The 20,178-nt window shown below is 55.8% G+C and overlaps 1 protein-coding gene across 1 annotated transcript in view; it reads right to left on the minus strand.

Moving 5' to 3' along the window:
• Nucleotides 1-1,421: 1,421 nt before the first annotated feature.
• GTF2IRD1 (GTF2I repeat domain containing 1) overlaps nt 1,422-20,178 on the minus strand; it is a 115,092-nt gene continuing 96,335 nt past the window's right edge. Inside the window, exons 22-26 of the mRNA XM_049639380.1 lie at nt 9,336-9,413; nt 7,526-7,718; nt 5,138-5,175; nt 2,901-3,037; nt 1,422-1,657 (exon numbers count right to left, since the gene is read on the minus strand). Coding sequence (XP_049495337.1) covers nt 1,589-1,657; nt 2,901-3,037; nt 5,138-5,175; nt 7,526-7,718; nt 9,336-9,413 — 515 coding nt within the window. The 3' untranslated portion in view covers nt 1,422-1,588. The remainder of the gene's footprint in view (nt 1,658-2,900; nt 3,038-5,137; nt 5,176-7,525; nt 7,719-9,335; nt 9,414-20,178) is intronic.

Here is a 20,178-nt window from a genome sequence, read left to right on the forward strand (position 1 = left end):
AAAGGGGCAGGGGTCTGAGGGTGGACAGTGGAGCGCCCTGGTGGGTCCTGGGGACACTGCAAAGTGGTGGCGGCAGCCGCCAGAGGAACAGTGCGGGCACGGCCTGCCAACCTTGTGGCTTCTGGCTTCTTGCGTCTTTCCAGAAGGAAGCCGAGTCCGGAAGGCTGGGACGGGGCCTTCCCTCCCCATCTGGGCACCTCGCTGACCCCATGGGTTGGCAGAAGCTTCTGGCCTGTTTTGATCATGTAATTAGCTGACTCAGGACTCGGTTCCTCCAAGTCAAAGGCCTGGCTCTGGCCCTTGGCTAGACCCTGCGGTCACCCTGACCCTTCCGTGCCCCAGCACTTCTGTCCAATTGACTTCCAAGTCCTGTTGGCTGACCTCCTTGTTGTTCTCCACCTGGCTGGAACCTCAGCCAGCTCTTCCTGGAACAACTACAGGAGCCTCTGCGTGGTCTCCCAGCTTCCCCCCCCCCCCCCCCCGTGGCTGCCCCCTCCCTCCAAGCAAAGCCGCAGGGGCCTGGCCCCCAGGGCCTTCCACACTTCCATAAGGCCAGGGAGGAAAGGGATGCAGACCGGCCCTGGGGTGCACAGCTTTGCCCCACTCCCCACTTCAGCCTGGCTCCGAGTGCAGGGCCCTGCCTGGGGAGTGTCCCCAGGAATCCCTGGTCTCACCTCCAGCCACACCTTGTTCCTGGAACACCCAAGGTCTCGCTTGGCACAGCCCCCCTGCCCTTGGCACAAGGGGCTGTCCCAGAAGGCCGTCCTGCCCCACGTGTCCCGCTCTGCCTTGCCAACCCCAGCCTCGCTAAGTCTCAGCATCACGGATGGTTCTTGATTCGGAGCCGGGGGAGGCCGCCCTGCCTCCCCCATTAGCTGCCCAGGGCCAGGCCCTCTCAACCCCCCACCCCTTCTGCCTCCAGTCTTACCCCTTCCTTCACCTTCCCACCTGCCACCAAAGTGGCCTTTCCGAGACACAGCTGTGACCCAACCCTCTGCTGCTCAAATGCCCTGAGCTCCATCAAAAAGCCACCCCACCCCTCCAGGTCCAACCCAGAGCACCTCTGCCAAGGTGCCTTCTCTGCGGCCACGGAGATTCCACACTTGATCACAGTTCACACTTTGGACTTCACCTCTTCCTGGAGCTCAGGCAGTCCCCTACCACCTTGTGGCCCCGAGGCCAGGGGCTCAGTCTGGCACTTGGCCTCCCGGGACACGTCATCTGGAGGTCACGCAGAGAAATGAGTGAAGTCAGTCCCCAGACACCACGGCCCAGCGGTCAGGGACACCGCCTTTGCTTTGGCAAAGGAAGGGGGGACCTTGGCAGGCTGTCTGAGCCAGGTTTCCTGACCTCGCCTCAGTGACAGCTGTTAATTCCAAACGAGACTACGCAGAAGTTATGAGCAAGGGCAATACTTTGTTTTTTTTTTTTTTTTTTTACTTATTTAAAAAGGCCTTGGTGGCAGGAATATAGTGTAAAAATCATTGGAAAAACTAAAAGGCATCGATACATATCCGAATATACACTTTGTACATAAATTACATTTCCTTTAGTCTTTCTGAGTGAGGTCCTGATTCAGCACTGAGGTCTAATAATTCAGAGGTCCCGGGAGCTGCACGTTCAGGCCGGCATAGTCCACCATGTACATTGGCCATTGCTAGAGAGAGGGGGACAAATGGCCCGAGTTAGGACTCCGGGTGACCCAGAAAGAACACCAGACCACTTAGCTCTGCTTTCTGAAGGGATTCCCCACTGGATTCATCTGGAGGCAGCCTGATGGTCCAGATGGGACCCGAGACCCGTCCAAGGTCATGCATTTTGCCAGTGGCCCTGGAGCCTGGGCTGGGGCCTTCTGACTCGCTCCCACCCGTGTGCCGGGGGCTATTCCGTGGACCAGGGGGAACCGAGGATTCGCTCAGAGAAGGTGAGCACCCCCACAAACTCCGCCCCCTCCCCGGCCTTATGCTAAAGAGCCAGTCCCATCTCTTGGAGGTGGGAAAAGCCAGTGACCCTCTGGAGGCACCCCTAGGTGGGGACAGAGGTACAGCCTACAGCCTGAACTTTGGGGTTTGCCAGGTTTAAAGGGAGGCACGATTATAGGCGCCTGGGTGGCTCAGTCGGTTAAGCGTCTGACTCTTGGTTCCGGCTCAGGTCGTGATCTCAGTTTTGTGGGTTCCAGGCCCGTGTCAGGCTCTGTGCTGTTCGGTGCAGAACCTGCTTGGGATTCTCTCTCTCCCTCCCCCTCTTTGCGCTCTCAAAATAAAAATTAAACTTAAGAAAAAGGGTGGGGGAAGCAGGGTCAAAGGACAAAGACATCTCCAAGTCATCACCAAATGTGTTCCAGTATTCTCCCCACTGGGACTCAGGACTTCCGAGCTAGTGTTTTGAAGTCAGAAAGAACTCTCGAGAGTGTGTGTGTGTCCCTAATGAGGCTTGACCGCAGTAAGGCCACAGTCAACCAGCCTCTGCCTCTTGTTTTCCTCCTCCACACGCTGTGGGTAACGCCTACAACCTCACGGGGCTGTGGTGAGGCCCAGAGCATGCGATGTGAGCAGAGATTAACCTGGCGACCGCACGGGGGTCCCCGTTCTGGCACCGCCCAGGGGAGTCCCCCGTCCCCTCTCCCGGGGTGGGGGGGTGGGGGCTCGGCTTGCCCACCTGCCCAGTGGGGGTTGTGACTTCCCGCCCAGGGCAGGGACGCGGGAGCAGCCAGTGACAGGGTTGGACTATCTGGTGGGCCCATCGGGCAGACGCGACTGCCACCCCGAGGCTGCGGAGCCCCGCTCAGACCCAGCGCTTCCCCGCGCCCCAAACCCACGTCCCAGAGCGGCCGGCCCTGCCCGAAGGCGGGGCGAGGGCCAAAGAGCAGAGCGGTCAGGCCTGGATCTGTGCAACTTTACCACGAGTGAGAGCTGGTTGGTAGACGCCACGGACTCTGGGTTAGAGGACGAGGAGGAGGAAGACGAGGAGGAGGAGGAGAAGGAGTTCCCTTCGGAGACCCGCTTTCTCTTGCGCTTGGGAATGCTGCTGTCTTTGGCTGGTGGGAAAAAAGGTTGCTGACGCCAGACGCCAGGGCTGCTCTGACTCGGCTTCGGGCCCCTCTGGGGGAGGCCTCTGCTTTCGTGCTTCAAGTCCCCTTCTCAGCGCTCAGGGCTCCAGAGCCCCCAGACACCCCCCGCCCCTGGCCCCAAGGCCCATCCCTCCAGCCCCCTTCCTTAACCAGGCCGCACAGCCCAGTGGCTCTCCGGCCTGCCTCGTTCCCCGGGGGTGGGGGTGGGGGGTCCCTAGTGGGCTCAGTTCAGGCCCTGGCCCTCTTCCTGCTCCCAGACCGTCCAGCCCGTGGGGCCTGGCCTCCCCACAACTCCTGGGGTGAAGGGCTCGGCCTCGGCCCTTGGGGGAAGTCACTCCACGGCCTTGTGCTTCCATTTCCCTGCGAGTGAAATGTAAGATCCTGTATGGTAGCTGGGAGGCTCCCGTGGACAGTATGCCCGGGCCCCTAGAACGACTTAGCGACCGAGAACACATATCGACGTTGGTATTGTTAGCTGTGGATGTGGGATGACCCTGACCTGGTAACGCTGTGACAGAGGACGGTCCACAAGTACCGTGAGTGGACAGGCAGCGCCCCCGTGGGAAGAGACTCTGGTTTACAGTCAGAGGTCGTAAATTCAAATTCCGTTACTGCCATTCCTAGCTGTGTGACGCCGGGCAAACTGATTCACCTCTCTGAGCCAAATGGGGAAAACAACGGGACGTGAGCCTCAAAGGAGATCATGTGTCGGCAAGAGCCTGGTACCCCGCCTGACACGAAGCACGACTCGGCAGGTGTTCTGTTGCTACCGAATTAAACTGGTATGAATATATGGGACTTCGAGAAAAGATGTGCCCCCGTGTGCTACACAAGCAGGGCTTGGTGCTTGACTGAGTGGCCAGGTCACTGAGTAGAAACCAGAAGGGTCGTAATAACACAGCATGAGGGTGGGCTGGGCCCACGAGGTGACTGTCCAGCTGGTGAAGAAATACCAGAGGCTGGGGGGTCTGTGACATGGCATAAATAGACACCCCGGGAAACAGAAGACTCTGGGGGGGCAGTAGGAGCCCTGGGAATGGGTCGGAGCAAAGGGATTTTGTAGAAGGCTCCGCCCGAAAATGAAGTCAGAGGTGCCGGCCCAGGGCGGTGGCCAACCCAGCGTCACTGTAGGACCGTAAAGACAGCCAAGGTCAGGGGAGGGCAGACGCAGGTCATAGCTTCTACCCTCTGAGCATGTGTCCCAGACTCTCCTCCCGAGGCCTCTGAAGGGCCATCTGCATTCTGCCTTCAACCTAGGGACAGCTCCCAAGCTCACGGCCTCCCTGCCTGCGAATCTAGTGCCGCACCTGGCCCCTGTGACTGGCGCAGGATGGGGGGGGGGCGGGGGCTTCTGGTCGGGCCATGCCACCCTAGGCCGTGGAGTTCCTGGGGGACCTGGACCCACCCGGAGTGGGGGCCTCGGGTCTCAGGCCAGCATGGGGGCCCGTCACTGTCCCCACTGAGCCCTGGGTGGGGCCTGCGTGGTCCTGACGCCAGGCTCGAGGTGGCCACCAACTCCCCAGGTGGCCCTGCCGAGCCCCTTTCCCTCTCTGGGCCTCAGTTTCCCAGCTGCACAACGCGGTTGGGACGAGATGAGTGCTCTGAATCAGCGGCACGTCTCCCAGTCACCCGGGGAAAGCATCCCACCAGACAGTCTCCCAGCTTCCTGTGAACCCCAGGCTTCTGGGAGACAGGCCCGGGGCTGGCGTGGGCCTGCCTCCCCCTGCTGGCCACACACATCGGCCCTCTCCTCCCAGGTGGCTTCCGTGATCCCATGTGACATCCTCTCCTCCAGGCTCCCGCCTGCCCTCGTTGCCTCCAGCGGATCTGACCCGCTCAGCCGCCGCTGTGGCGGGGCCCCCTCTGGAGGGCACCTGCAGGCTCCCGGGGCCTTCTGGGGATACTGGCCCTGCAGGGGGAAGGCTCAGGCTCCCCGTGGTCATACTGGGCGGGGGCGCGACACTCTGTAGGTGGTCAGCCACCTACTGCATGCCACCTGGACCAGATCTGCCCGCAGACTCTGGTCCCCGAGAGGCAGAGAGGGGGCCTCCTCGGCCTCCGCCTTACCTGGCACCTTGGCGTCATTGCAGATTTCTGCAAAAGGTCTGAAAGACGAGAGACAGGAGGTGGCGGTTAGAAAATGCGGTTTCCGCTCTTCTTTCTCAGCTGCTCCCCGCAGGTGGGCGACCCCTCTCATGAGACGCTGCCACCGCCGCTGGACGGCCAGTCAGGTAAGACCCGGCTGAAAATGGCGAGCACCCGCCAGAGCAGGCAGACGATCGCCCCTGTGCGCCTGGTGTCCTCGTCCAGAATTCGAGGGTGACGCTCGAGCGAGGGATCGGGAACGTGTGCCTAGATTTATCTAAGTGAATATTCATCACGGTATCTTTTTTTTATCTCTTGATTTTTACCGTATTGATTATTTTACTTTGAGCATTATTATTTTGTTTTCATTTTTTAAGAATTAAAAAAATTTTTTTTAAATATTTACTTATTTATTTTGAGAGAGAGAGAGAGATTGAGAGAGAGAATGAGCATGCGAGGGGCCGAGAGAAAGGAAGAAAGACAAAGAATCCCAAGCAGGCTCTGTGCTGCCAGCACAGAGATCTCATGAACTGTGAGATCGGGACCTGGGTCGGAGTCAGACACTTAACTGACTGAGCCACCCAGGCACAAAAAAAAAAACAACAATTGTTTTGATTTTTAAAGTAATCTCTACCCCCAACATGGGGCTCAAACTCATGACCCCAAGATCAAGAGTCACATGCTCCACTGGCTGAGCCAGCCAGGCACCCCTAGAAATATTCTAGTCAATGAGTGTATTTTAAAAAAAAGACTATAAGGGGACACCTGGGTGGCTCAGTCAGTTAAGTGTCTGACTTCGGCTCAGGTCACGGTCTCGCGGTCCGTGGGTTGGAGCCCCGCGTCGGGCTCTGTGCTGACAGCTCAGAGCCCGGAGCCTGCTTCGGATTCTGTGTCTCCCTCTCTCTCTGTTCCTCCCCTGCTTGTGCTCTGTCTCTCTCTCTCCCTCCCTCAAAAGTAAATTATAAATTTTAAAAACACTTAAAAGTCAAAATAAAAAGAGACGATAAGGACATATGGTAAAATATGGACAGTAATTATCTCTGCATGATGGGAGTACTAAATAACCATTATTTTCTAAATAACTGAAATGGGGAAACATTAATGGTATAGTCAGAAAAAGTCAAATTTCATTAAATTTTTAAAAATAAACCGACACCCATGAATGGTGAGGCTGTGTGTTTGGAAAGGGATGGAATTAGGACGCACGGAGCTACGGACTGGAAGTCTGGGTCCCCCCTCTCCCCCCCACCCCCACTAAACTGTTTTTTTTTTCGTAAACATAAAAAAAATTTTTTTTAATGTTTATTTATTTTTGAAAGAGAGAGACACAGAGTGCAAGCAGGGGAGGGGCAGAGAGAGAGGGAGACACCAAATCTGAACAGGTTCCAGGCTCTGAGCTGCCAGCACAGAGCCCGACGCGGGGCTCGAACTCCCAAACCGCGAGATCACGACCTGAGCCGAAGTCGGATGCCCAACTGACTGGGCCACCCAGGCGCCCCCCTCCTGAACTAAATTCTTATGTGGGGACCTAGTGCCCAGTGTGATGGCATTAGGAGGCAGGGCCTTTGGGAGCACTTAGGTCACAAAGGAGGAGCCCTCAGGAATGGGATCAGTGCCTTATAAAACAGGCCCCAGAGAGCTCCCTTCTCCCCTTCCAGCATGTGAGGACGCGTATGAGGACACAGTGAGGAGATGGCCATCTAGAAACTACGAAGTGGGTCCTCCCCAGACCCTGAATCTGCCACCACCTTGATCCTGGACTTCCCAGCCTCCGGAACTGTAAGAAGTAAATGTCTGTTGTTTATAAGCTCCCTGGTCTGTAGTCTTGTGTTACAGCGGCCTTGACTGGAGTGAGATCTCTGAGTTGGCAGCCCAGCTGACCCACCGTGACTTATACCGGCCCTTTCCTGGCTCTGGGTATCAGTTTCCTCATCTTTAACATGAGAGTGTCGGGGTGCCCGGGGGGGGGGGGGGGAGGGGGGGGGCGCTCCGTGGGTTAAGCATCTGACTCTTGGTTTCGGCCCAGGTCATGATTCCACGGTTTGTGAGATCGAGTCCCACATCGGGCTCTGTGCTGACAGCACGCACGGAGCCAGCTTGGGATTCTCTCTCTGCCACTTCCCTACTCTCTCTCTCTCTCTCAAAATAAATAAATAAACTTAAAAAAAAAAAAAAGATGAGAGTGTTAAGCTAGCCTGTCTCCTGGATTCTGTGCAAGTGAGAAGCACCTGTCTGTCCGTCTGTCTGTGTCTGTCTCTCGTCTCCTGGCTGGGCCTGCTTTGGGAATTTCCCCACCGGATCCAAGCAGTACCCTCTCCCGTGGCCCTTGTTCGCTGTGCCCGCCCTGCCCCGGGCGCTGGGGGCACTCACTGGAGCTGGTTGATGATAACCATGCGGACGTGCTCTCGGGCCTTCAGGATCTTCTCCAGCCGGTGGATGTCGTATGTGTTGGGGTTCCGGAAAGGGATGTCGTCGGGCAGGCCCGTGACCTCGACGGCATCCGGGCTGTCCCGGATCAGTTTGTAAGGGACCAGCACAGGCCGGTTCAGGCCCAGAGCCTCACCTAGAAGACACGGCGGGTCAGCGCAAGGGGGAGGTGTCCCCTGTTAGGGGCCAAGCCCTCTGGGGAAAGCGCTGGATGCTGGCATGGTCCAGCTCAGCCAGCCACTGTCCTAGGGAGTTTATAAATCTATACACACGCTTTTTTTTTTTTAAATCCACTTAGCAAAACTAAAAGTTTAATACCCAGTGCTGACAATAAAATGTACTTCCGGGGCACCTGGATGGCTCAATTGGTTGAGCGTCCGACTCTTGATTTCGGCCCAGGTCATGATCTCACGGTTCGTGAGTTCGAGCCCGGTGTTGGGCTCTGCGCTGACAGCTCGGAGCCTGCTTGGGATCCTCTCTCCTTCCCTCTCCCTGCCCCTCCCCAGCTCATGCTCTCGCTCTCTCTTGCAAAATAAATAAATAGAAAAGAACCCTACTATTATGTTAGAAGAAATACAAAGCCCTCACTTAAATATTTATGGATATGACATGGTGTCTTGAGTTTGTTTTTAAGTACTTCAAATACAGAAGTGTGTACAGAAGAAGATTGGTAAAATGTTGGCAATCGTAGAAGCTGCCTTTGGGTGACATGGTGGGTCACTCCCCCACCCCCATATGTGTTTGGATTCTGATTGCAAAATAACAAGTGAATAGAGAACCACCAGCCGAGTCGCTTCTCATCGTTCTGGAAATGAAGCCCCCATGCCTTCTTAGGCCTGCCCACCGTCCCCCCCAGCTGCTCACCCGGTCACCCAGCTGTCCCCTCCGCCTGGCAAACTTTTCCTGGAATATGCGTCCCCTCCTGACATTCGAGTCTTGGGGGGGGGGAGGGCTTCCCTGCCTGCCCCCCACCCCACCCCGTCCTGCCACTGCAGTTTTGTCTTTTCCTTCATCACTCTCTGAAATTCTACTTAAAAACATTGTTTTTATTCCTGTCTTCCTGTGCAAAGTGAAGATAATATTAAATTCATCACAAAGACAACGTCATGCATAGCGTGGCACTTAGCGATCGAGAGATGCTCACTTATAACCGTAGAGTTATTACTAAAACTCTATTTGACTTGATTTTTAAGATTTTATTTCTAAGTACTCCCTACACCCAACGTCGGCCTTGAACCTACACCCCAAGATCAAGAGTCGCAGGCGGCACCGGCTGAGCCAGCCAGGCCACGGGTGACCATATTGTTAATTGTCCCATCTTGGGCTCCGCCCTGGCGCCCCGGATGCCGTCAGCACAGGGCCTAGCATCTCGTGGCCTTTACCTATTCCGCGTCCACCTCCCTGCACAGATTCTGAGCCCCAGGTTGGCAGGGATGGGACCTCCTTCCCTGGAGTCCTCACGGCTTAAATGTGTGCTGGGCAGATGCACGAACCGCGTCTCTGCCACACAGCCCGGCCCTAAAGGGGCGGAAATGCTGACCGCGGTCACCGCCCTGTTCTTTCCCCTTCCTCAGTCGGGGGAGTGGAGGGGTCGGCTGCCGGCAGTCGTGGGCAGGGCGGCTCTGTCCCCAGGGAGCAGGCAGGCCAGCTGGGGGTCACTGGGGGCCAGGCTGGCCGTAGAGGGAGGAGGGGCTGCCAGGGGAGGCGGGCCCCACAGACCCTGCCCCGCGGGCCCCGCTCCTGACGCACTGACCGTATTTCTCATTGAAGAGCTCCTTCACCTGCTCGCGGAGGATCACCTTCTCCCCTAGTCTGTTGGCGTCATCTTCATCTACAAGAGGAAGACGTTGGGGTGTGAAGGTCGGCAAGGGCGCGCCCCTGGACAGGCTCCTGTGCGACACCCGCACCCTCCCCTGCCGCCGGGCTGCCCTGCCAGGCCCCGCCCACCGAGTTTAGTATAAGGCAGCCCTTCATGGGCACCTGCTGTTGGACCCTCGGCTCCCCTCGACCCTGTCCTTGGTCCAAAGGAGCAGCGGGTCAGATGAGCCCCATGACAGCGACTGGGCTGCGCAGGGGGACGTGGGGGAGGGTGTGGATGGGCCCGAAGGGTCCTGCGGGCTTGTGTCCTGGGGTTGGGGAGGGGGCTGGAGTTTCCAGGCAGGGTGCTCTGAGCTGGCTGGGCTCCCAGGGGCGGGAGTGCAGTGGAAGCAGGCAGGGAGCCAGGGCCTGGGAGACGTGGGGCAGAGCGGACAGAATGGATTTGTGGAGAAAAACAACTCCTGTTTTCATCTGGAAAATTTCACAGTTGCACGTAGGCCAACTCAGGACCGGCGCCTGGTGTGCGCCTGGCTCCGCCCTCCCCGCCCCGGGGTGGGGGCCGCCCGCGCTGCCTGGCACTGCTCGATGCCCCTTCTTCCCGGGGCTCTTTCACCTGCCGCCTGGGGCCTCCCAAGTGCCGGCTGTGCCTCGTGTGGTCCCGGTCATGCCCACGCTCCTGACTCTGGATCTGCCGTGTCTCGGAGTTCTGCACAAGCCTCTCCAACCATGACCATCCAGCCACCCGGGTGCCCCTGACACGTGGCAAATGTCAGGCTTCCCAGCTAACGTCCTCCTCCTGTGTCCCCCTCTCGGGGAGTGACGGCCCCATCCGTCGCACCAAGACACCGAACTCAGCCCCCCTCGGAGCCTCCTTCTCCCCACATCCCCCAACATGGCTCTTCCAGACGGTCTTCAGGACCCCACATTGGCAAGAATCAACCCGATCCTTCTCCAGGTCCTGAGCGGACAACCTGGTGACCCAAGGGCCACCCAGAGCCTGCGGGGAGGCTGCAGACGCTTCCCATCTCTGCAGAGGGACTGCTCTGGTGGCCAGGGCTTTCTGCACAGGACAGGGAAGGACGGCCTGGGTTCCCATCAATGGGTGTCACATGCTCTGCCGGCAGCTTTCCCGGACACAATCACAGCCACCCCTCACCACCGCTAAGGACGCAGAGGCTCAGAGAGGTTAAGTAACCTCCCAAGACCACAGAGCCGCTAAGAGCCAGGAATAGTGTCTGTCTGACCAAGAGCCCTGGGTTCCCTGAAATCTGTTTCCCCGTCTGTAGAAAGAAGGGTTGACCGTGAGGGTGGTGTTGCCTCTGAATCTCCTGTCCTATCAGCTCCCAGTCTCATCCGGATCTCAGGGCAGACACAGCCGCACTTGACAAAGCCGGCTGGATGGAAAGGGAGACGAGACCAGTAAGCTGAGGTCACTGTGGCTGTGGCCGTCTCTGGTGCATACAGGTGTCTCGCCCACCCTGCCTTGGCCTCAAGGCTCCGGCGGCTACGCGGGCGGAGAGAGACACGCACAGGACAGGCCTGAGCCTCACACCGCCCTCACCCCGGCAGAGGCCACGCCAGCCCCCGGAAGGGCACAGGACCTGAAGCCACAAAGCTGGACTCGCGCCAGCCCTGCCACATGGAGGGTCACGTGACGTCCCCCCCTCGGTGTTTCTGCTCAGTCTCGACACCGTATTTGTCTTGGACAAGTATTTCACAAGCACCAACCCCCACTGGATGTGGTGCCGTCCCTGGGCATTTAGCAGACCACAGAAAACAGCCGTGGCCCGAGGCGGGGATGGTAAAGGATGCTTGGTGACCCGCTGGCCTTGACAACTGTCAGTGCAGGGCTTGTGGGAGCACACGGGGGAATCCTAACCCAGCTGAGAATCAGGGCGGGCTTCCCAGAGGAGGTGACCGCCGCACCTCCCAAGGCCCCCTGGGATGCAGCCTCACGTGGGCGGTGTGTGACGCCCCCGGGCTTCCCGTGAGTGCTCAAGGCACATGAGTGTGTGAACCCTGCCTGGTCTGGGCAGGGAGAGCACGGGGAAACCAGGCTGTAGGTAACAGAGAGGAGTGACACCAGGGGTCAGCCAAGAGGCAGCACACTCGGGTCCCGGGCGGCAGCCGGAAATGGTGGGACCAGTGACATGACAGGAAAGCGAGACCTGGGCCATCTGAGGGGTGCTGGTGGCACCGGGAAGTGTCCCGGACACCTCTGGAGCGTGGTGGGGACACCAGCTCCTGCCGTGTAACCAGCACATCCCACGTGGACAGACGGCCAGGCCCGATTCTCAGCTCGGCGCCAGGCCTCAGAAAGGATGCCTCTTGGCTTCTCCCACCTCTTTGTTTTTATTATTTTAATTGCAACTTGTCATTAATATATTATTAATTACCATTTATATTAACTTATTACTTTAAATGGTTTATTTTCTATTGGGGGGGGCGGAGAGAGGGAGACAGAGGATGTGAAGCCAACTCCGCACCGCCAGCACAGAGCCCGACGCGGGGCTTGAACCCTCAAACCGAGAGATCAGGACCTGAGCTGAAGCCTGGCGCTTAACCGACTGAGCCACCCAGGTGCCCCTGTTTTTTTTTTTTTTTTTTTTTAATTAAAATTTTTTTTTTTTTTTTTTTTTTTTTTTTTGCCGGTGGGTGTCTGGATGGCTCGGTCGGTTGAGCATCTGACTCTTGATCTCGGCTCAGGTCTTGATCTCAGGGTCGTGAGTTCAAGCCCCACCCTGGGCACGGAGCCTACGACAAAAAAAATAATTTTTTGTTTTCATTTAATTTGGAGGAAGGGAGTTCCATTTTTCTTAAAGGATACATATCTGAATGAAACAGGCGAGGGTGGGTTCTGGTGGGGCCTGGAGGGGAGAGGTCCCTGCCCCTCTGGGTGCTCAGAAGAAACAGGAGGTGGGACCGCCCAGGCCAACCACAGGGGGAGAGCTGGCCTGCACGGCCCAGCCAAGCGGCTCTCTGGGTAGGCTGCGGGCAGGTCATGAGACGGCGTCCCGACAGAGCCAGGCTTCTGCCACCACCATCCTACATTCACCATCCGGAGAGGGCGAGGCCAGGCCTACTGGTCACCAGGGACTGCCCCAAGCACTGCCGTGGGGACAGCTGCCCCAGTTAGCCTTGGCTGGGGCACCACAGGCCCCAGGGGAGCTGTCACTCCCAGTCTGGTCTGCTTGTGGGCAAAACAAAGACCAGGAAACTGCCTCAGAGGACACAGGGTGGGGCGGAGAATACAACCACTGGGGGCCCTGTGGGGCCCCAGCCATAAACCCAGTGGTCTTCTGGAGCCTGAAGGGCAGCCCTGAGGCCAGGAGTTCGTGGTTGACTCTGATACCTGACTGCTTGGGTTCAAATCCTGCCTTTGGTATCAGCTCATGACCTTGAACACTTCTCCGAACCGCTGGACTTTGGGTCGCTACCACAACAGGGGAAACCGAGTGCAACTGCCCCGAGGACCAAGTGGGGCATTATGCCCGTGCCCGGCACGGCCCACGGGCTAGTTTTACTGCCCTGAAGCCTGAGTCAGCAGAGCTATTCTGGGGGGACCTGCCCGAGCTCCCCTGAACCCAGGCTGGCTATAAAAGACACCAATGGTTGCCAATAGTGTAGAATGTTCTCCATGTGGAGAGGTCACAGGTAGGGCTCAATGTGGCGTGTGTGTGCCCTCAACGCACCTGGGTGGCTCCGTCTGTTAAGCGTCACGGTTCGTGAGTTCTGGCCCCGCATCGGGTTCTGTGCTGACAGTGTGGAGCCTGCTTGGGATTCTGTCTCCCTCTCTCTCTGCCCCCCAAATAAATAAACAGACATTAAAAAATATATATATACCTGCTTGAATGTCTGTATGAAGTGGGGAGGAAGGGGGCCCCCAGGGTCAGTGATGGAGGCGGTTTTGGGGGGGGGGGGGGGGTCCCTGGCTCAGCAGGCTGTGAAGCAATCTTGATTCTACCCCTAATGTGATGTGGTGTTTGCAAAGTCATTCAACCTCTCTGGGCCTGTTTCCACATCCCTCAGCTGGGAATCCGGGCCGGCCCGGAGGATCCAGTGATATCACATATAAAAACGTTTAAGGCCTCACGTCATCAGAGTCAGGTTGTGGCTGACGTTATCAGTAGATCAATGTTTCAATTATCCTGCAGTCTCAGGGAATTAAACTTTACATGAGAGATTCTTCCAGATGATGGATGCTTATTCTCTCAAGTCCCCTTGCTTGTTGTACCTCTCCGGGACAAGGCATTTTCTAAAATGCATCAAGTATACAGGGCGGGGGCGGGGGCGGAGCGGGGAGGAGGAGGGGTCACCCTGGGGATCCGTTGCACCTGCCCAGCGGCGGTCACCCGTACCCCCAACCCCGTCCCCTGGGCGGTGACATCCCTCGCGGACAGGCCGGCCCTGTGGGCATTTCTGCCCCCTCTTCCTGCTCATTCCAGCTTACTGGTCTCCTCTCTCTCCCTCCTGTCTGCCCCAGGAGCTGTCATCTGGTCGTGTCTAATCTGCCGTCTGTTAGCCTGAGGATTAACTGAATTTTGCCCGAGGGAAGAAAGCAACCAAGCTTATTAAGTCACAGCCACGCTACGTACACAATTCTAAAGCAGTCGGCTCGGCTCGGGGGCAAAGTACGAGAACCCTCAGCAGCTGTGTCCTCTCTCCACTAGTTTGAGGTCTGCAGCCAGATTGGTGACTGTGGACTGACAATCGTGATCCCAAGGCAGCAAGGGAGGGGCTGCTCGGAGCGGGACAGACGCAAGGTGGGGAGGGAGGGGGAACGATTTCTCCTCTCCCTTCTCCTAGTCCTTCCACGGGCCCCCTCCTCTCTGCCAGGCCCGGGCCGGGCGATCCAGGCACAAGGCAGACTCTCAAAAGAACAGAGGGCAGACAGCCACGGGTGGCCCCACCTTGGCAGGACAGCTGCCCTCCACGTCCCCTGCTCAGGGGCCCGGGGGGAGATCAGGCGCCTGATTTCACACACCCAAGAGAAACTTCACGTGTGCGAAAGGAAGCCCGTTCAAGAACGCTCGCTAATGGCACTCTTCTTAACAGGAAAACCACGGAAGCAGCCCAAATGGCCTAGGACAGCAGAACGGATGGGTCGATCGTGGTGCAGGCACCCGATGGAAACCCATGGAGCAGTGAGAACAAACCAGCGCAGCGTCACATTTCAGGGTCATGTTACATAAGGTCAAGTGAAAAGAGCGAGTCCAGACTTGATACATGAGGACGTACCTCGCTTATAAAAGGGAAAAGCAAGCAAAGATGAAACACTTTTGGTTTAAGCAAACACTGCACACAACGAAGCCACTTAAGAAGTCGCCTTGGGGGGCGCCCAGGTGGCTCCGTCGGTCACGCGTCCGACTTCGGCTCAGGTCATGATCTCACATCACAGTCCGTGAGTTCGAGCCCCGCCTGGGGTTCTGTGCTGACAGCTTGGAGCCTGCAGCCTGCTTCGGATTCTGTGTCTCTCTCTCTCTCTCTCTCTCTCTCTCTCTCTCTCTCTCCCTTCCCCACTCGTACTCTGTGTCTCTCTCAAAAATAAATAAACATAAAACAAATTATAAAAAAAAAAGAAGTCGACTTGCGAGCGATAACTATCATGGGGGAGAAGAATAGATATTTTTGGGAAATTTGAATACGGACGGTATAGGAAATGATAGGGAGTTATTACATTTCCTAAGTGTTATCACAGCGTGGTGAATGTGTAAAAGAACACCACCGTTCTGAGATGTGGGAGGGATGTGCTGAAATATTTAGGCATGAAAGAGTCAAGATGTCTGCAACTCACTTCGAGTGGAGACAGAGACAGATATAATTGGGGCAGGGTCTCTGGGGGGAGGGGAGGGAGGGAGGAAGGGAAGGAAACATGGCAAAGTGTTAAGAAATAATGAATCCAGAGAAAGGATATACTATTATAATATAGTCATTACACTATTCTTTTTTTTCCTGCATTTTTCAAATTTTAGAGGAAATAACAAGAGAATGACAAATACAGGTGCAGCCCGGAGATACTGCGGGTTCTGTTCCAGACCACTGCAATCGAACAAGTCAAATGAAATTTTTGGTTTCCTAGTGCATATAAACCTTATGTTTCCACTTATACTGTAGTCTATGAAGTGTGCAATAGCATTGGGTCTAAAAAAAACAATGGACACACCTTAATTAAAAAATACTTTAGGGGCTCCTGGGTGGCTCAGTCGGTTGAGCATCCGACTTCGGCTCAGGTCATGATCTCACGGTTCGTGGGTTCGAGCTCTGTCTTGGGCTTTGCACTGATGGCGTGGAGCCTGCTTTTTTATATTTTTATTAAAAATTTCTTTTTTAATGTTTATTTATTTTTGAGAGAGAGAGAAAGAGAGACAGAGCGTAAGCAGGGGAGGGACAGAGAGGGAGGGAGACACAGGATCCAAAGCAGGCTCCAGGCTCTGAGCTGTCAGCACAGAGCCTGACGCGGGGCTCAAACCATAAGCCACGAAGATCACCACCTGAGCCGAAGTCGGATGCTTAACTGAGGGAGTCACCCAGGCGCCCCATGGAGCCTGTTTTGGATTCTCTGTCTCCCCACCTCTCTCCGCCCCTCCCCTGCTCACGCTCTCCCTCTCTCAAAAATAAATAAACATTAAAAAGATTTTCTAAATAAGTTTAAAAACATACTTTATTGTGTTCTAGTCCCCCTTTGTTTTCAGTGCAAAAAGGGTGGTTTTATTAAAGCACAGGGACAGGACTCGTGGGCAAAAGGAGCTGCTCTTTTTTTTTTTTTTTTTTTAAAGGAATCCCCAGACCGACGTGGGGCTCGAACTCGCAACCCCAGGATCAAGAGCTGCACACTCCACCAACAGAGACCGCCAGGCACCTCAAAAACACGTTACTGCTAAAAAAACGCTAGCCGTCCTCTGAGCTTTCGGCAAAGCGTGATCACTGATCACAGATCACCACAACAAATGTGATCAAGAAAATGATGAAATATCACAAGCATGACCAAAATGTGAGCAAATGCCACTGGAAAGAGGGCGCTGACCAACTCGCGTGACACAGACCTGCCCCAGGCCGTCAAGGTGCAAAACAGAGAGTTTCTGCAAAGTGCGGTAAAACAAGGTGTGACTGCACACAGTGGTTCCCCCCAATCCTTGGGGGGTTCCAAGACCCCCGGGGCATGCCTGCAGCCGTGGATAGTACCGAACCTTATACACTGGAGGTTTCTCCCTATGCACACATACCTATGATGAAGTTTAATTTATAAATCAGGCACAGTAAGAGATGCACAATAATGATAACATAGAACTGGAACAATATACTGTCGTAGAAGTCACGGGAACGTGGTCTCTCAAAGCATCTTAGGGGACTGTACTCCCCCTTCCTGCGATGACGTGCGATGATAAAGTGCCTACGTGGGGAGAGGAGGCGAGGTGAGCGATGTAGGCGTTGTGATGCCGCGTTAGGCTACTATTGAGCTTCTGACGATATATCAGGACAGTCATCGGTTTCTGGGCCGCAGTTGACCGTGGGTGGCCACAACCGCGGAAAATGAAACCGCAGATAAGGGGGGACGGCTGTATTTGTTCTGGGGAGAGAGGAGGGCAGGATGAGGGAGAGCACTGGGGCGGGGGGCACATTATTGGTGCTGTTCTAATTCTTGGATGGATGGTGGTGGGTTCATGGCGTTCACTGTAGTATTTATTAACAAGAAGACAACGAATAAAAATAAAAACAAATCGGGGCGCCTGGGTGGCTCAGTCGGTTGGGCGTCCGACTTCGGCTCAGGTCACGATCTCACAGCTTGTGGGTTCAAGCCCCGCGTCGGGCTCTGTGCCGACAGCTCAGAGCCTGGAGCCTGCTTCGGATTCTGTGTCTCCCTCTCTCTCTCTGCCCCTTCCCCACTTGCACTCTGTCTCTTCAAAAGAAAAAAATAATAAATATATATATATAAAAAGAAAAACAAACAAATGAGTGCTATGTGCAATGTCGTATCCTAGACTGGATTCCAGAACCTAAAAAAACATTAGTGGAGAAACTCACAAAATCTAAATATAAAGCTTACAGCGTAGTTAATCGTGTTGCACCGATCAATGTCAATTTCTCAGTTTTGACAAAGGTACCCGGGGGCACCTCAGTCGGTTGAGCGTCCGACTCTGGATGTCAGCTCAGGTCATGATCTCACGGTTCGTGGGATCGAGCCCCATGTCTGCACAGAGTCTGCTTGGGATTCTCTCTCTCTGCCCCTCTCCCACTGTGCTCTCTCTCTCTCTCTCTCTCTCTCAAAAATAATAAATTAAAACAAAACAAAACAAAACAAAAAACAACACCCTCCTGCAGCCCTATGGCTTGAACCTGCCAGCCAGGCTTAGCAGATCAAGAACCAGGTTTTCTCATGGGGGGTTTATCCAGGACAGGCAATCCTGGGGCCAGCCGCACACACGATCCTTCCCGAGGGACATCACCTCCTTCTCTTCTGTTCCTTCTTCTGACATCCCAGCTACACAGTGGACAGGGCGAGCGACAGCCCTGACCCAAGGCCAGTCAAGCCCTAGGCTGAACCGTGGCCACAATCAGCCAGGCCCAGAATGCCATGCACTAAGTGTGATGAGCAGACCCGATTGGGAAGACGGACAGATTCGGGCAGTTGAGGCACAGGCAGGGCACAGAGAAACACGTGGGGATGGCAGAGTGTCCAAACCCCAGGCTTATGATCGTGCCGACTCCTTCTCAGAACCTGGTTTCTACACGTCAGGGAGGGGAGAGCAGGTCCTTGGACGCTGTCCACACTGCAGTCCTTCCTCCCTGTCTCTGCACCCGCACCCCCCAAACCCATGTTTCCAACTGCCTCCTGGAGCACCTTTGATTCTGCATATCCCCAAACAGCCTCACACCCGACCCTCCTCCTGGGCTTCCTTTTCAGGTCCCAGGCCCCACCCTTTCACCTGCTGGCTCAGGAGAGAAACCTCAGCTGCCTTCAACCCCACAGAGGGTTGAGCAGCAGCCCCCAGGCTGTCCTCATCCTGGTCCCTGGAGCCTGTGACTACGTTTTTTTTTTTTTTTAATGTTTTATTTATTTTTGAGACAGAGAGAGACAGAACATGAGCAGGGGAGGGGCAGAGAGAGAAGGAGACACAGAATCCGAAACAGGCTCCAGGCTCTGAGCTGTCAGCACAGAGCCCGACGCGGGGCTCGAACTCACGGACTGCGAGATCATGACCTGAGCCAAAGTCAGATGCTTAACCCACTGAGCCACCCAGGCGCCCCTGTGACTATGTTTCTTTACGTGGCTGAAGACAGCGGCTGGTGTGATTAAGGTAAAGCTCTTGAGACGGGGAGGGTGTCCTGCATTATTTGGGTGCGCCCTCAATGTAATCACAAGAGTCCTTGTAAGAAGGAGTCAAGAAGGTCAAAGGCAGGGGTTGGGCCGGGAGAAGCAGAGGTCAGAGTGAAGAGCTCTGAAGCTGGAGGGGGGCCACAAGCTGAGTAATGGAGGCAGTTTCTAGAAGCTGGGAAAGACAAGGCAGAATTCTGCTCTCAGAGCCTCCAGAGTTAACCTGCCCTGCTGATACCCGACCCGAGCCCTTTAAGACTCATTTCGGGAGGCGCCTGGGTGGCTCAGTTGCTTGAGTGGCCGACTCTTGGTTTCGGCTCAGGTCGTGACCTCACGGTTCGTGAGTTCGAGCCCCTCGTCCGGCTCTGCACTGACAGCACACAGCCGGCTTGGGATTCTCTCCCCCTCTCTCTCTGCCCTCCTGCATGCTCCCTCTTTCTCAAAATAAATAAACTTAAAAAAAAAAAAAAAAAAGATTCATTCTGGATTTCTTACCCTTACAAGTCTAAGGGGAAAAAAGAGATGTGTCGTTTTAAGCCCCTAAGCTTGGGTGATCTGGTTCAGCGGCCACAGGAAACCCATGCAAACCCGTTGTGTCCCCCACGCCATCCACAAATGCAGGCGGTCACCACGATGGGCCACCTTCCCAGAGACGCTTCCTGCAGGCCCAGCCCACGGCCCATCCTACTGTGGCGAGAACTTTCCACCTGGCCTCCCCAAGCCCATTCCCTGCTCCGCAAGCCCTGTCCACCATTCTGAAGAGTCTATCCGACCCTGTCATTCCTTTGCTTTAAACCTGCTGAGGACTCTGTGGGGCAAACCCGTCCTCCTTCCCCCGGCACACAAGGTCCACTCTGCTGCTGCCACACTCCCCGTTTCCAAACGTCAGACCAGACGACGACCAGAGACGTCACGGGGAACCTGCTCACTAGAACAGAACACAAAATGGGAACCCGGGGCTCCCCTGATTCATGGAGCGCGTGGGGCCAACCGGTTTCTCCTGCCCTGTCTTGTGTGACATCTATACTCTGGCCACCGCAGAGCCACCACTGCTTAGAGCCTGACCCCAACATCTCTGCGAGATATTCAGCCGTCTCTGGGCCACGTGGGGCCTTCACAGCCACAAGCGGAGAAGGTTCTGCCCCAGGGAGAAACGGGGTTTTCCGCCCAGCTCCAGGGCACCCCCCCCCCCGTCCTGGCTCCCCTCCCTCTCGCCAAGTTCCTTATCTTCCTGACCCACAAAGGACTGCTGAAGGGCACCTGGGCCACAGCCCTGCGACTCCCCTCACTCCTGATGATCTCATTCTGTTGTAGGGCTTTCAATACTAGGGACAGGCTTGTGATTCCCCAGGTGATCCTTCAAGTTCAACTGCTCCCTTGGACCCCCCACTTGTGCATCCAAATGCTACTGGATGACACCCCAGACTCAACACGGCATAAGTCAAGTGCTGATACTCTACCCACC

Source organism: Panthera uncia, chromosome E3 (assembly GCF_023721935.1).
Source record: "Panthera uncia isolate 11264 chromosome E3, Puncia_PCG_1.0, whole genome shotgun sequence".
Lineage (NCBI taxonomy): Eukaryota > Metazoa > Chordata > Mammalia > Carnivora > Felidae > Panthera > Panthera uncia.